The 14,450-nt window shown below is 42.2% G+C and overlaps 1 protein-coding gene across 3 annotated transcripts; it reads left to right on the top strand.

Annotated features, from left to right (window-relative positions):
• Positions 1-140: 140 nt before the first annotated feature.
• tbce (tubulin folding cofactor E) lies at positions 141-7,858 on the top strand. 3 transcript variants are annotated; one of them, XM_021568203.2, is made up of 17 exons: positions 141-286; positions 555-736; positions 913-997; positions 1,306-1,482; positions 1,877-1,962; positions 2,810-2,909; positions 3,013-3,115; positions 3,509-3,585; positions 3,692-3,784; positions 4,060-4,124; positions 4,378-4,442; positions 4,768-4,920; positions 5,379-5,532; positions 5,809-5,877; positions 6,616-6,675; positions 7,014-7,105; positions 7,342-7,858. In XM_021568203.2, exons 2-17 carry the CDS (start codon positions 604-606, stop codon positions 7,435-7,437), a joined length of 1,608 nt encoding a protein of 535 aa, XP_021423878.2. In that variant the 5' UTR covers positions 141-286; positions 555-603; the 3' UTR covers positions 7,438-7,858. The 3 variants fall into 3 exon arrangements, with proteins under 3 accessions (XP_021423878.2, XP_021423879.2, XP_036805642.1); XM_021568204.2 differs by having other exon boundaries at positions 168-286; positions 566-736; XM_036949747.1 differs by having other exon boundaries at positions 210-286; positions 560-736.
• The last annotated feature ends 6,592 nt before the right edge of the window (positions 7,859-14,450 follow it).

The following is a 14,450-nucleotide window of genomic DNA, read 5'->3' as shown; positions in this document are numbered from 1 at the left end:
TGGTTCCTAGCTGTATCATACAGCTAGCTAGCTGTATCATCATATCTAGCTCTTTCATCCAGTGATCTAAATATAGATGCATTGATTGTTACCTGATTATAACGATGATAGCTATTTAAATAATGATACTAAAATAACGTTTATTGCCGATAACTTCATCATTAATAATCTATCAAACTTGTACGACAAACGTGTGCATCATCATATTCAGTTACTTCCTGTCGGGAGGTTGTGAGCTGTGATTATTTATGCTGCTGCGTAATATGACCAACACTCTCTGATAAAGGTAACTTTCAAACAAATATTTGGAAATAACAGCATATTGATTCTGTGGATAAGTGGTACTCGTGTTTCTTTGGCAGTGAAGATATTTGTTGTAGCTAATCTAGCTAGCCAAGCAAATAAAGCTAAACAACATCACAGTTTCCTGGGAGTTGACATGACAGCAAGTATTTCAGCTAGCTACTATAACGGTATTACCTAACTCTTTCTTAAACAGCGCTGTCAAAGTACAGTAAGTACAGAAGGCTTTACCTGCTCATTCTTTTTCATTGTACATATATAGGTAGAATTATATCCAACGTTATAGATACAGTGAGTACAATGAGAGTCCCTGACCAGACACAACCCACCACCATGCACGAATGCCTTCCATCAGACGCAGTGGGCAGACGGGTGGCTTGTGACGGGGAGCGTGGCACGGTGCGGTTTGTTGGCACTGTACCACCAACTGCAGGTAAGCTAACTAGCTACAGACTGCTTGGGATATGGATATAATAGGCAAAGTAACATAAGTGTTATCCACAGTGGGTGTGGCAGCACTGTTTGAGAGAAATTCTGCATTATTGTTGGTCATGTACTATAACCAAGTACTTATTCAGTGCCTGTGCTTACCAATGCCTCTGTGCTTAGGGTTGTGGCTTGGTGTGGAGTGGGACAACCCTGATCGAGGCAAGCACGATGGCAGCCATGAAGGTGTCCACTACTTCACTTGCAGGTAAAGTAAACCCTATCTAGTATCACAATGATGGTAGCATGAAATTACACTGACCTGTTGAGATAGGTGTCATCCTAATCTCTGTTAACCCTCTGTTAACCCTCTCTGTCAAATATAGCGTAATTTGGTCAGCTGCGTGATTAATTTCTGTGTTCATACGTGTTAGAAATTGAGAGTTCCGGTAAAAATGAAGTCTCCACCCTCAAAAAAAGGAAACAGGAAACACAATTTTTGGGGGTTTGGAATGTGGCCATTATGTGTTTTGCTGCTCTCAGATAAAGGTTCTCACCCCCTCCACCCCACCTAAGGCACCCGAAGGGAGGCTCTTTTGTCCGGCCCAAGAAGGCCAGCTTCGGGGTGGACTACCTGACGGCCATCAGGCGGCGTTACGAGATGGAGGTCCAGCAGGTCTTGGGAGAGGAGATCCAGATCTCCACGAGGACGGTGGAGATGGTGGGCTTCGAGGCCATCACAGAGAAACAAAAGTAAGGGGACAACAAGGCTTTGGAGCCTGAGAGTGAGAGTGCATTTTAGTCAAGGACTAGGCTTAATCTGACTCCGGGAATCTGTCCCAAAGTGTGCTTATTTGTACGGTCAACTCTGTATATACTGTTTGGAATATTGTTAAAGCATGCCACCTATACCAGAGGATGCCAGTATCAGGCCCCCCTCGCAAAATAGGTTTCTAACCTAAAGGGTTAGAAACCCTGGTTAAATAAAGGCTCAATAAATATTAAGTAAAGAATGGTTAAAAAAAGTAGGCACTTGAGTTGGGACTGTTGAACTCCACCACACTCCAACAGAGTTTCACTTGTCTGATCTGCAGTCATCTGTACTTATTCAGTGAAATGCGTTGTTGTCATCTGTGCTCCTCCGCAGGGTGGAAAACCTGACCGATGTTGCACTGAGGTTGTGCGAGGTTTCCAGCCCGGGCCCTGCAAATGAAATCCGAAACACCACTCCCCGTATCCTTTCATTTAGTAGCTTTTAATTAGCTAAATAAGTGCTTATGTTCAAAAAGTTACAACTGTCAATCATATGAAATTGTTCATGTTAATAATACTTGAGTGCGGGCCTCCCGGGTGGCCACCAAAGACTCTGGGTTCGAGCCCAGGCTCTGTCGCTGCCGGCCGCAACCGGGAGGTCCATGGGGCGATGCACAATTGGCCTAGCGTCGTCCGGGTTAGGGAGGGTTTGGCCGGCAGGGATATCCTTATCTCATCGCGCACTAGCGACTTCTGTAGCGGGCCGCGCGCAGTGCACAATGACCAGGTCGCTAGGTGTACGGTGTTTCCTCCGACACATTGGTGCGGCTGGCTTCCGGGTTGGATGCGTGCTGTGTTAAGAAGCAGTGAGGCTTGGTTGGGTTGTGTTTCGGAGGACGCATGGCTCTCGACCTTCGCTTCTCCCGAGTCCGTACGGGAGTTGTAGCGTTGAGACAAGACAGTAAACTACTAACAATTGGATACCATGAAATTGGGGAGAGAAAAGGGGGTAAAAATGTTTTAAAAAATCAAATTTAAAAACAATAATACTTGAGTGCACTTCTCTGACCTGAACTTACTGTGATATGTAGCTACTTTACACCATGTTTGCGTCCCAAATGGCACCCCTTTTCCCGATATAGTGCACTATTTTTGACTAGGGCTCTGGTCAAAAGTAGTGCACTTTAGCGAATGTGTGTGTTATTTGGGACACAACCCCATTAGTAAATGTACGGTCCACCCACCCAATTGAATTAGCTTGGGGAAGCGTTGATTGGACATTTAGCTGAAGGTGCACTTCTACTGCATCCTTAATGGTCCCTGTCAGACGTGCTGATGTTGGACCTGTGTGGGAACCTCCTGTGCTGTTGGGACGACGTGATGGCCGTCACTGAGCAGATGGAGGAACTCAAAGAGCTTCAGCTCAGGTAGACCACGCTGAATAAAATGATGTGTGTGTGTTTTTGTGCCTCACTTTTCTCTAACTCTGATCCCCTCAATGACTGTCTCTCTTGTCCTCTTTCCCCTCAGCCACAACAGACTGCGTGTGCCCTCCAACCCTACGGTGCGACCCCGGGCCTTCTCCTGCCTCAGGGTCCTTTCCCTCACCAACTGTGCCCTCACGTGGCCTCAGGTGACAGCCACCACCCTGTACCTTTCCCTTAATTATTATGGGTCTCTATACTTACATCCTTCTCAAAACCCGTTGGAGAAGAAGGCTGGTGAGGAAGAACCTTGGATTTTATCCACCAATATGGTTGAGGAGGCAAAGAGATAGGGTGTGAGGAATTGATGAAAGATTCATTCGGATCGATCCCATGTGAAGTAAATACAATATTGTAGGCAGATTTTATTTTTAAAGGTGTTTTTGTACCCGTTAATACGGTAATAGATAATTAAGTTGCAGCGCACAATATGTTAATTAATGAGCTGGTGCAAACATGTGAAGGCCTAATGAAATGAGAAGAACTGATCGAAATGCTGAGTCTCTACATTTATCCATCTCCCTTTGGTGTTGATCTGTTAGCTGCTTGAGTGCGCCCCCATGTGGCCACTGCTGGAAGAGCTCTACGCCTCTGAGAATGACATCACTGAGCTACAGAAGTAAGGTTTTAGCTGTCCATTTTGGGTCTCCGTTTCAATGTATTTTTTAATTTTATTTCTAAAGCAACATATAGGACTGACTTGTATTTCCGCCTCTTTTGCACAGGCCTAACGATGTCTTACAGTCTTTGACAGTTTTGGATCTCTCAACAAACCCTTTGGTTGATGGAACCGTACTGAGTATTGGCGAACTGCCTAGGTAAGAGCGGGCATAACGGTTCCAACACAGACACTTCTCATAACTGTTCACTACACCGTATGACAAATGACATAGCCCTGTTGTTAGCTTTACTTTCATGAGCATTATCAACAACAACAAAATGTATACTATTATCCTAATAAATGCTAATCTTTACAAACAAGGACATTTCAATGAATAAGCATTTGTGTCATTTATAATAACTTATGTAGCATTTATAATGTAATTTGCCATAAAGTGTAACCTTTTACATCCGTGCTTTTCATGAATTTCAGACTGGAGAATCTAAATATGTCTAAGACTGGTTTGTCAACCTTGCGGTTTGATGACGCAATGCCTGGTAAAGTTTACGTCGGACATCATTTGGAGAAAAAAAAACGTGACCTTTTTTTTGACGTGTTTGTTATTAATGGAAGTCAAGTTGAATTAGCATAGCAGTAGAGGTAGTTGAACAAGATCCCAGAAGATGCATGTGGATATGTGTTTCGATGACACATGCATTTGACAATGTGTAGAACTGTAAGGGCGAAAGATGGGCATTGAGTATACTGGTAAGACTCTGTAAATTTATTATTTTATCACGTCTTCTGAAGGTTGCAAAACGGCTATGTTTCCTGCCCTGAAAAGTCTCGCAGTTAACAGCAACAACATTTCAGAGGTGAGCGTTGTCTAAGAAAGATTTGATCGTAGTGAAATATATCCGGATATATAAATGATTCATTACTAAACAAATTTGATGAATGTCACTAGTCTGCAAAAAGTTAATACTTGTTCTGTGAAGATGGATATGAATGTGAAATCCTTCTAACTCAACCCTTTATCTCCTCTCTCTCTCTCTCTCTCTCTCAACCCTACACGTATACTCGCTTGTGCTTACACACTGACACGGCAATACGTACAACAATTTAAATAATCGCACACACACCCACCAACACACTCTTACAATCTCATTCACTCACGGACACATTCATTGACACACACAGTGGTCGGTAATAAACGAGCTAGAGAAGCTGCAGAGCCTGGTCCGGTTGTCGTGTCGCCAGAACCCCCTGCTGAGCCAGGAAAGGAACCCCGGCACGGCCATGCAGCTGCTTATTGCCAGGGTGGGCCGGCTGGAGGCCCTCAATAGGTGGACGGTGAGGCCCCGTCATCTGTTTTAACGCTACCGCCAAACCTGGGTGTGTTCATTAAGCTCCATTTTAATTTACCCGGTTCTGAACGACAGATCCAGCTTCTTACAGTTGATCCCCACATGGCCGACATGCAATTTATACTGGTGCGATTAATGGTCAGCCACTGTCCACGCAAACCTAAAGTAATCACAGTGATAGATCCAGCTCTATGCCTCCATCCCAAATGAATGGAAAAGATATGCACCGAAGAAAACCAGGAAATTAGTGCTTACGATATCTTCATTTGAGATTGAGGCATATAGTAGCTGGAGCTACACAACTTTTATCTAGACATTGTGAAATGTTCCTTTAAAGCTATATATGTTTCCTTCTCGCATCTCCCACTATGAATACATCAGTGTTTGCAGATGTTCTTGCTGAAATCCTCCATTCTCTTTCCTTGTTACCGTGGTTACCTGTAGGTCCTGCCTGAGGACAGGAGGGGGGCAGAGCTGGACTACTGCAAGATGTTCGGGCTAGAGTGGCTGGCATCCGGAGGACACCGAGACCCCCAGCAGAACCGCCCCAGTGCTGAATTCACCGCACAGCACCCCCGCTATCAGAGTCTCATACAGAGTGAGTCAAGAGTGGTACATTCCTTCCAAGGTTTCCCCGGCAACACCCTATTTCAGACTGAGAAGTGGTACAGCCCACCCTATATCTACTCGTCTATAGGCATTTCTGAAGAAAAAAACATCTGCCGTAGTGCTACCCATATCCCGAGGAAGAAGTGATACAACGCAGCCCATGTCACTCTTACAAAGAGACAGTGGTGATCCTAATTCCCGCCCTGTAGTCATTATAAGTTCAATGAATTGACAAGAGAGGCTCGATTTTTCTTTTGTTTTTCAGAATACGGAGCTCCAGAAGACAGCGAACTGAAGAAGCAGGAGCCATTTGCACTGAAAAACCAGCTCTTAAGTGAGTCCTCCTCACTTCTCTTAAGTCTAATTTATACAGTACACAACGCAAGAACGCAATTCGCTATGCAAAATGGCGATCCTGTGTAGATGCGTCAAGTTACAAATTCCCGGGCTGCACACATTCGTGTAAAGCAGTGTTACGTAATCCTGGTCCTGGGATTTTTGCCCTAGCACTACACACCGGATTCCACTAAGCAACTCATTATCAAACATTTAATAAGTCTAAATCGGCTGTCTAGGGCATAAACAAAAGTGTGGCCCGCAAGAGCAGGATTGGAATTAATTAGATTTTTTTAACGATTTGCTAATAAACGGTAATAATCTCATTCCCAGAACTGCATGTGCCGTGACCCAATACACACATTGAAATATTTACCCAGGAGATGAGTCGGCGTATCTAAATTGCATTATGGTGGTTCAAACCCTGAATGCTGATTTGGCTGAAAGCCGTGGTACTGTATATCAGACCGTATACCACGGGTATGACAAAACATATTTTTTTTTTACTGCTCTAATTATGTTGGTAACCAGTTTATAATAGCAATAAGGCACCTTGGGGGTTTGTGATATATGGCCAATATACCACGGCTAATGGCTGTGTCCAGGCCCTCCCCGTTGTGTTGTGCGTAAGAACAGCCCTTAGCCGTGGTATATTGGCCATATGCCACACCCCCTCGGGCCTTATTGCTTAATTAGTTCTTAAGAGTAATATAGCATTTCAAACCTCCCCCACCAGGCATAACATTTGTTTGTCCAGATGAGACGGACCGAAAATCTGTGGTGAAGAAACTCCCAGGTAAAGGCTCCCACCTGTCTTCATCAGCTAGTTAGATGGCATTTAATATTATTATTATTATCATATTATGTTCAGTAGCTAAGCTAATGAATTGACATGTGCATGGATGTTAGTGGACTTTTCACATGTGCCAGACTCAGATATAGCCCCTGGTAAATGTCTGTTCCTCTTTCTGTTCCTCTTAATGTTTCTCCCTCGGTCATTTCTGACTGTGCTTTCAAATAACAATGCAAAATATGCAAGGAGGTCGGGACCCTGATTTGAAGTGAGGTGACTGTAACCAATTGCATTTTAATAAAGATATTCAGGGGTCACTCCACTCTTTTGATGTGTTTTAGATTCCATGATCGTTCAGAAAGTGAAGGGCCTGCTCTACAGACTGCTAAAGATACCGGGTGCTGAGTTGAAACTCTCCTACACAAGCTCAAAGGTAAAGAGGTTTACTGACAACAGCAACTGCTCTATACTACCTCAAAGGTAAAGGGGTCTAAATAGACTAGGTGAAATGGTCTTACTCACCTAGACTAGCCCACAGTCTAGTTTTATTTATGTGTTGGTGTAACCATCCTCGCCACTCATAGGTGAATCTGTTTATAGACCAATGGTACAGTCCCACTTTCTTAGCAGTGGAATGGGCTCCCTAAAACGACATTTGTCTTTCCTCAGATGGAGGGCAAAGAGATTGAGATCGACAACGACCTGAAACCGCTGCAGTTCTACTCCATCGAAGACGGAGACAAGGTCCTTGTCCGCTGGTTGTGATCCGCAAAGGTCCGGATTGGCTGCCTGATGACTCAAACTGAGTTCTTCCATGGCATAACGTTTGGCCGGAGCAAGGAGTTTGGGTAGCCAGGCAACCGAGTTTGAAGTTTAAGCGATATTCCGAAATCCACGAGAAAAATGTACAGCACTAAACCTGGGACAAAAACACAGCGCAGCTCCTATTCAGCCTGAGGAGACCAATCGATGTAGGAGAAAGAAACACAGGGTCGTGTTCATTTGTCATGAAACGGAAGATAACTGTCCAAAATGGAGTGAAACAGGAAGGGAACATCTGAACTTGTCCAATAAGAGTTGTGTGCCCTTATGAGCAATGTGTATTTGAATTTATTAGGATCGTATCAACAGCTTACATCATAAATAAAACAATTCATCATCCAATAAATAATACAAAAATGACTTATTACTTTCATTCAATGAGGCACCGGGCAAAAGAGAATTAGGAGACATTTAGGCCCTTGAATGGTGGATTTTACCATCCCTGAGCTATGGCAGCTTTCATAGCTTGGCCTTTAGTGAGTTAGCAGCAGTTAAGGTATTTTTTTATTTAACCTTTATTTAACTAGGCAAGTCAGTTTTAAGAACAAATTCTTATTTACAATGCCGGCCTACCAAAAGGCAAAAGGCCTCCTGCGGTGACGGGGGCCTGAGATTAAAAATACAAAATAAATCCAATATAAATATAGGACAAAACACACATCACAACAAGAGAGACAACATAGCACTACATAAAGAGAGACCTAAGATGACAACATACCAACGCAGCAACACATGACAACACAGCATGGTAGCAACACAACATGGTAGCAGCACAAAACATGGTAGAAACATTATTGGGCACAGACAACAGCACAAAGGGCAAGAAGGTAGAGACAGCAATGCATCACGCAAAGCAGGCACAACTGTCAGTAAGAGTGTCCATGATTGAGTCTTTGAATGAAGAGATTGCGATGAAACTGTCCAGTATCATCAGGTGGTGTCAAATTAACCCAAAACTTTCCAGCATATATAGCTCTGAATATGTGGTAGATAGGCTGTTGGTCGACCAATATGTTTTGTTGTTGTAGCAAATAGTTTCTTTTTTCATGCCACATGAGACACCTGTATGATTCACGCCTGTCTCAGTGGACTAATCCATTGAGGAGGCCACAGGGATGCCACGGCCCAAGAAGAAAGGGAGCGTGGCTAAGATGCACAATGCACATCTCTCTCTAGAATGCGCTCTCCAACCATTTTGTGCACATTCATTGTTTCATATCTTCATTGTGTTCATTGTTTGCCCTTTGATGTTAGTGCCTATCAATTCCCCATTACATGTCACTAGTAGTAGCCTACATTAACAGGTCATTCCCATCATTTCTAATCTACAATGTTTCTTTGGTTACGGTAATTTCCGCTGATGCATTCAATATTATTTTTTATTCGTTTGCCGTTCTCTTTGTCGGAGTGGCTACGTTGTTTGCAGGGCTCACAACCTATACTACACTTGTAAGAAACACGTTTTGGTTTATTTCATTCCGTTTATGAGTTTTGTCAATTTTATTGGTTGTCTTTTGTTTGGAGCGCTCCTGTCAATGTTGAGTAAAGACGCGCACCTGATTTACACATTTAGAAGTACACCCACTCTAAAATAAAAGGGTTCATGGAGACACCTTTATGAGTTCCACACCGGTGGAACCACCAAAGGTACTTCCAGGAACCTTTCCCTGAGGAACCTTTAAAACAGGTTCCTCAAATAACCTTTTTAGGGTGTTAGAAGCTTTTTATGTCCCATGTATTCTATTATTAATAACAATACAAATGACATTGAGTGGGTACCTTGTAAGTCACAAATCACACGTTGTATTGACTTTAAAAGTCACAGAAATCTCACTTGCAGACATCACAGGAATATCTGGTCTCCCCTATCTCGCTCTACAGCAAAAAGTTTGCCATTCATACAATATTTGGTAATTTATCCCCTTATCAATTCCCAGAAGACATTTCTGAATGAACAGCATTGTGCTTTTCACTGATGCTGCTTTTTAAAGTAACTTTTAATACGGCTGGAAAGTCTGGAAGTCTAAACACAGACGGCGAAACTCTGGTTGATTGATGTGTCCTGTTGCTGGCCAGTTGATATGTCATGCTAAAGGCCAATTGGTGTCTCATTTTGCTGGACAGATGTTGGCTAATTTTGCTGGTCTGTTTGCTGCAGCTGTGAGCTAACAATAATAATATAAATTCTTTCACTTTCGTGCTCAAAAAGCAAAAAAAAAAGAGCAGAGATTTGGAATAGGATCAGTGTGATAAAATCAATGACGCAGATGACAGTCATAGATTGACTTATCGATTTACAGCTTTTAGATTCTCCAAATCATTTTGTGATTTTTGATTCAAACTTTGATAATTGGAACGAGTTGCTCCACCATTCTTTGGTCCAATGACATCAATTTGGTGTTCTGGTCAGGGCATATCACAATAGGAAAAGCATATGAAAATGTGAAAACAAAAGTGTGTTGTGCTTAAGTGAATCAATACATTTGAACTAACTGCAATCTAGTGGCCCGAGTTGAATGGATACTCTTCCCTCTGGGTCCCTGTATCCATCTAACCCATGGAAATCTATCTCCTCATCAGGCCTTGTAGCAATCCATTGTTGACTATGTTGAACCATGTATGCGTGGTGATGGCTGTTGAAACTGCCTGGTAGTAGTACTTTACCACACAAGCACCAAGGAAACTGTATATTCCACACACTTCCATGAACACAGGGATCTCATCTGAATGGACAGTGTTGATGACCAGATAGTCTCTTACATTGTATCGCACGTTGTTCACTGCAATGGACTTTGTCTTGGTGACACTTTTTTCTCTGATGGCTTCTCCGAATCTGGCACTATCTGATACTCCACGGTAGAGTTTAGAAGTGCATGCAGTGGGACATCTCTTGTGTCCGCACAGTGTGTTGTTGTGTTGCCAAGGCAGTTGCTGTTGGTTTGCTCCCAACATTGTCTGAGCTGATGTATTTTTGCAAGGGTCTTCTTCGTTCTATTTTGAAAGTTTCCCACAACTGCTGAGAGCCTGTTGAAATATTGGTGTTCCGCTTCAAATCGCATGGTGGACTGGTGGATCAAAGTTCCATAGGCAAGTAGCAGGCTAGGGTAGTGGACGAAGTAGTGCGTCTTCGAAACAAAGCACATTGAACTAGAAAGTTCAGATTCCTCCAATGATGAAAACTTCTGCATTGTGTGCAAGGAGCACTTTAACAATTCCAAGTCCAAGGAGGTCTGGGTGAATTGCTGGGAATGCAAATTATGGACCCACAAGCCTGTACCCCAGGACAACCATACCAGTGTCACAACTGTGACTCGGATTAAGTGAACATGTCCAACATTCAGTCACACACATACACACACACACACACACCACAAACGTTCAGGTGTTTAGTTTAGCCTCGTTGTTGTTTGGTTGAGAAATACTATTTAGTGGAGAGTAAAATAAACATTTTATTATTGATATTTATTAATATTTCTGCCCAACAAAATGTTAAATATGGCAATGTTACTCTCATGGTCTCAATAAAGGAGTTCAATAATTAGTTGCATGACATGAGTTATGCACTTTTTCATTCTGTTACAATTCACTGTTATAACTAACCCAGATCATGGGGTAAATTGTAACACTTCACTCCTTGTATTTAAGACAACACCATGATTTGCACTTTGATTTACATACACTGTATAATAAACCACACCAATTTGTAAAGGACAGATGCAGGTTGTTTGTATCACGTTTGGAATACACTACCATAAACGATCATTGAGAAACTGACCAAAAGGTGAAAAGTGTAACAACCATCCCGGTCTCCCCTATACCGTTCACAGGAAACTCACTCTACATTTTTTAGATGAAGTTCCGTGGGAAAAGGAATGGGGGTGGTGGAATCATTTTCTGTCATGGACAAAGGAACTCAAACGGTGTAATGATAATAATAATGAACAAAAATGTAGCTCTGAAAGTGCAAACAGTCAAATGATCCGCAAGGTTTGAGTATGAAAGTGGATGAAAAACAGATTTGGCTCATTAATCTATATGGTCCAAACTATATGGTCGAGGATTATCCACACTTCATCGAAAATATTTACACCAACCTATTGAACTTACATGCAACAAACGATCAAATCATTATGGTGGGAGACTATAACACAGTGTTATAAGTAACTCAATGGACCGCAAAGGAAATCACTCTACAAACTATCATCATCGTGCCCTTAAGGAAATTACAAATATTATGGACACATTAGAAATAGTGGATATTTGGAGATTTAAAAAACTCTGACCTGGTGAGATATACATGGAGGAGACTTAATCAAGCTAGTCGTCTTGACTACTTTCTTGTTTCTTTCTCTCTTGCGTCAAAGGTAAAAAAATATATATATATTGATAGGAGACCGAATGAGATTGGACCATCATCTAATTGGCCTTCACATAACTCTTAATGAATATTGGAAATGTAATCAAAGTCTACTGGGGGACAATTTGTTCTTAACTAAGTCAAAATAATTTATAAAAAATGTCCAGTAGTCCAGAGTTGTGTACAGATCCTTGCAACATGGGGCTGTGCATTATCATGCTGAAACATGAGGTGATGGCAGAACATGAGGTGATAGCACGACAATGGGCCTCAGGATCTCGTCAAGGTATCTCTATGCATTCACATTGCCTTCGATATAATGCAATTGTGTTTGTCGTCCGTAGCTTATGCCTGCCCATACCATAACCTCACAACCACCATGGGGCACTCTGTTCACAATGTTGACATCAGCAAACCGCTTGCACACACGACACCATGCATGCTGTCTGCCATCTGCCCGGTACAGTTGAAACCGGGATTCATCCGTGAAGAGCAGAATTCTTCAGCGTGCCAGTGGCAATCTAAGGTGAGCATTTGCCCCCTGAAGAAATTATTATTATCATTATTGTTATTATTATTATATGTATTCAGTTGAAGTCGGAAGATTACATAAACTTAGGTTGGAATAATTAAAACTTGTTTTCAACCACTCCACAAACTTCTTGTTAACAAACTATAGTTTTGGCAAGTCGGTTAGGACATCTACTTTGTGCATGACACAAGTTATTTTTCCAACAATTGTTTACAGACAGATTATTTCACTTATAATTCACTGTATCACAATTCCAGTGGGTCAGAAATGTACATACACTAAGTTGACTCTGCCTTTAAACAACTTGGAAAATTCCAGAAAATGATGTCATGGCTTTAGAAGCTTCTGATAGGCCAATTGACATAATTTGAGTCAATTGGAGGTGTACCTGTGGATGTACAGTGGGGCAAAAAATGATTTAGTCAGCCACCAATTGTGCAAGTTCTCCCACTTAAAAAGATGAGAGAGGCCTGTAATTGTCATCATAGGTACACAAAATGAGAAAAAAAATCCAGAAAATCACATTGTAGGATTTTTAATTAATTTATTTGCAAATTATGGTGGAAAATAAGTATTTGGTCACCTTCAAACAAGCAAGATTTCTGGCTCTCACAGACCTGTAACTTCTTCTTTAAGAGGCTCCTCTGTCCTCCACTCGTTACCTGTATTAATGGCACCTGTTTGAACGTGTTATCAGTATAAAATACACCTGTCCACAACCTCAAACAGTCACACTCCAAACTCCACTATGGCCAAGACCAAAGACCTGTCAAAGGACAGGCTGGGAAGACTGAATTTGCAATAGGTAAGCAGCTTGTGGCTATATTGAAGCAACATCTCAAGACATCAGTCAGGAAGTCTTCCAAATGGACAATGACCCCAAGCATACTTCCAAAGTTGTGGCAAAATGGCTTAAGGACAACAAAGTCAAGGTATTAGAGTGACCATCACAATGCCCTGACCTCAATCCAATATTACATTTGTGGACAGAACTGAAAAAGTGTGTGCGAGCAAGGAGGCCTACAAACCTGACTCAGTTACAGCAGCTCTGTCAGGAGGAATTGTCACGTTCAGACCATAGTTATTTGCTGTTTTCCTTGTTTTAGTGTTGGTCAGGACGTGAGCTGGGTGGGCATTCTATGTTGTGTGTCTGGTTTGTCTATTTCTATGTTTGGCCTGATATGGTTCTCAACCAGAGGCAGGTGTTAGTCATTGTCTCTGATTGGGAACCATATTTAGGTAGCCTGTTTTGTGTTGGGTTTTGTGGGTGGTTGTTTCCTGTGTCAGTGCCACACGGGACTGTTTTCGGGTTTTCACTTTCTTACTTTGGTTATGGGGCGGCAGAGTAGCCGAGTGGTTAGAGCGTTGGACTAGTAACTAGAAGCTTGCAAGTTCAAACCCCCGAGCTGACAAGGTACAAATCTGTCGTTCTGCCACTGAACAGGCAGTTGTTGTTTCTAGGCCGTCATTGAAAATAAGAATTTGTTCTTAACTGACTTGCCTAGTTAAATAAAGGTTAAAAAATGTAAAAACCATGGACAATTACCGCGCTGCATTTTGGTCCTCCTCTCCTTCGACAGAAGAATCCCGTTACAGGAATGGGCCAAAATTCACCCAACTTATGGAAGCTTGTGGAAGGCTACCCAAAACCTTTTTCCCAAGTTAAACCATTTAAAGGCAATGCTACCAAATACTAATTGAGTGCATGTAAACTTCTGACCCACTGGGAATGTGAAATAAATCATTAAATAAATAATTTTCTCTACTATTATTCTGACATTTCACATTCTTAAAATAAAGTGGTGATCCTAACTGACCTAAGACATGGAATTTTTACTATGATTAAATGTATATATATTTTTTACCCTCTTTTTCTCCCCAATTTTGTTGTATCCAATTGGTAATTACAGTCTTGTCTCATCACTGCGACTCCCGTACGGACTCGGGAGAGGCGAAGGTCGAGAGCCATGCGTCCTCTGAAACACAACCTAAACAAGCCGCACTGCTTCTTGACACAATGCCCACTTAACCCGGAAGCCAGCCTCACCAATGTGTTGGAGGAAACAC

The sequence above is a fragment of the Oncorhynchus mykiss genome, chromosome 17 (genome assembly GCF_013265735.2).
Source record: "Oncorhynchus mykiss isolate Arlee chromosome 17, USDA_OmykA_1.1, whole genome shotgun sequence".
NCBI lineage: Eukaryota > Metazoa > Chordata > Actinopteri > Salmoniformes > Salmonidae > Oncorhynchus > Oncorhynchus mykiss.
The sequence above is the reverse complement of the archived record's forward strand: the minus strand, read 5'-3'. Positions and strand labels throughout refer to the sequence as shown.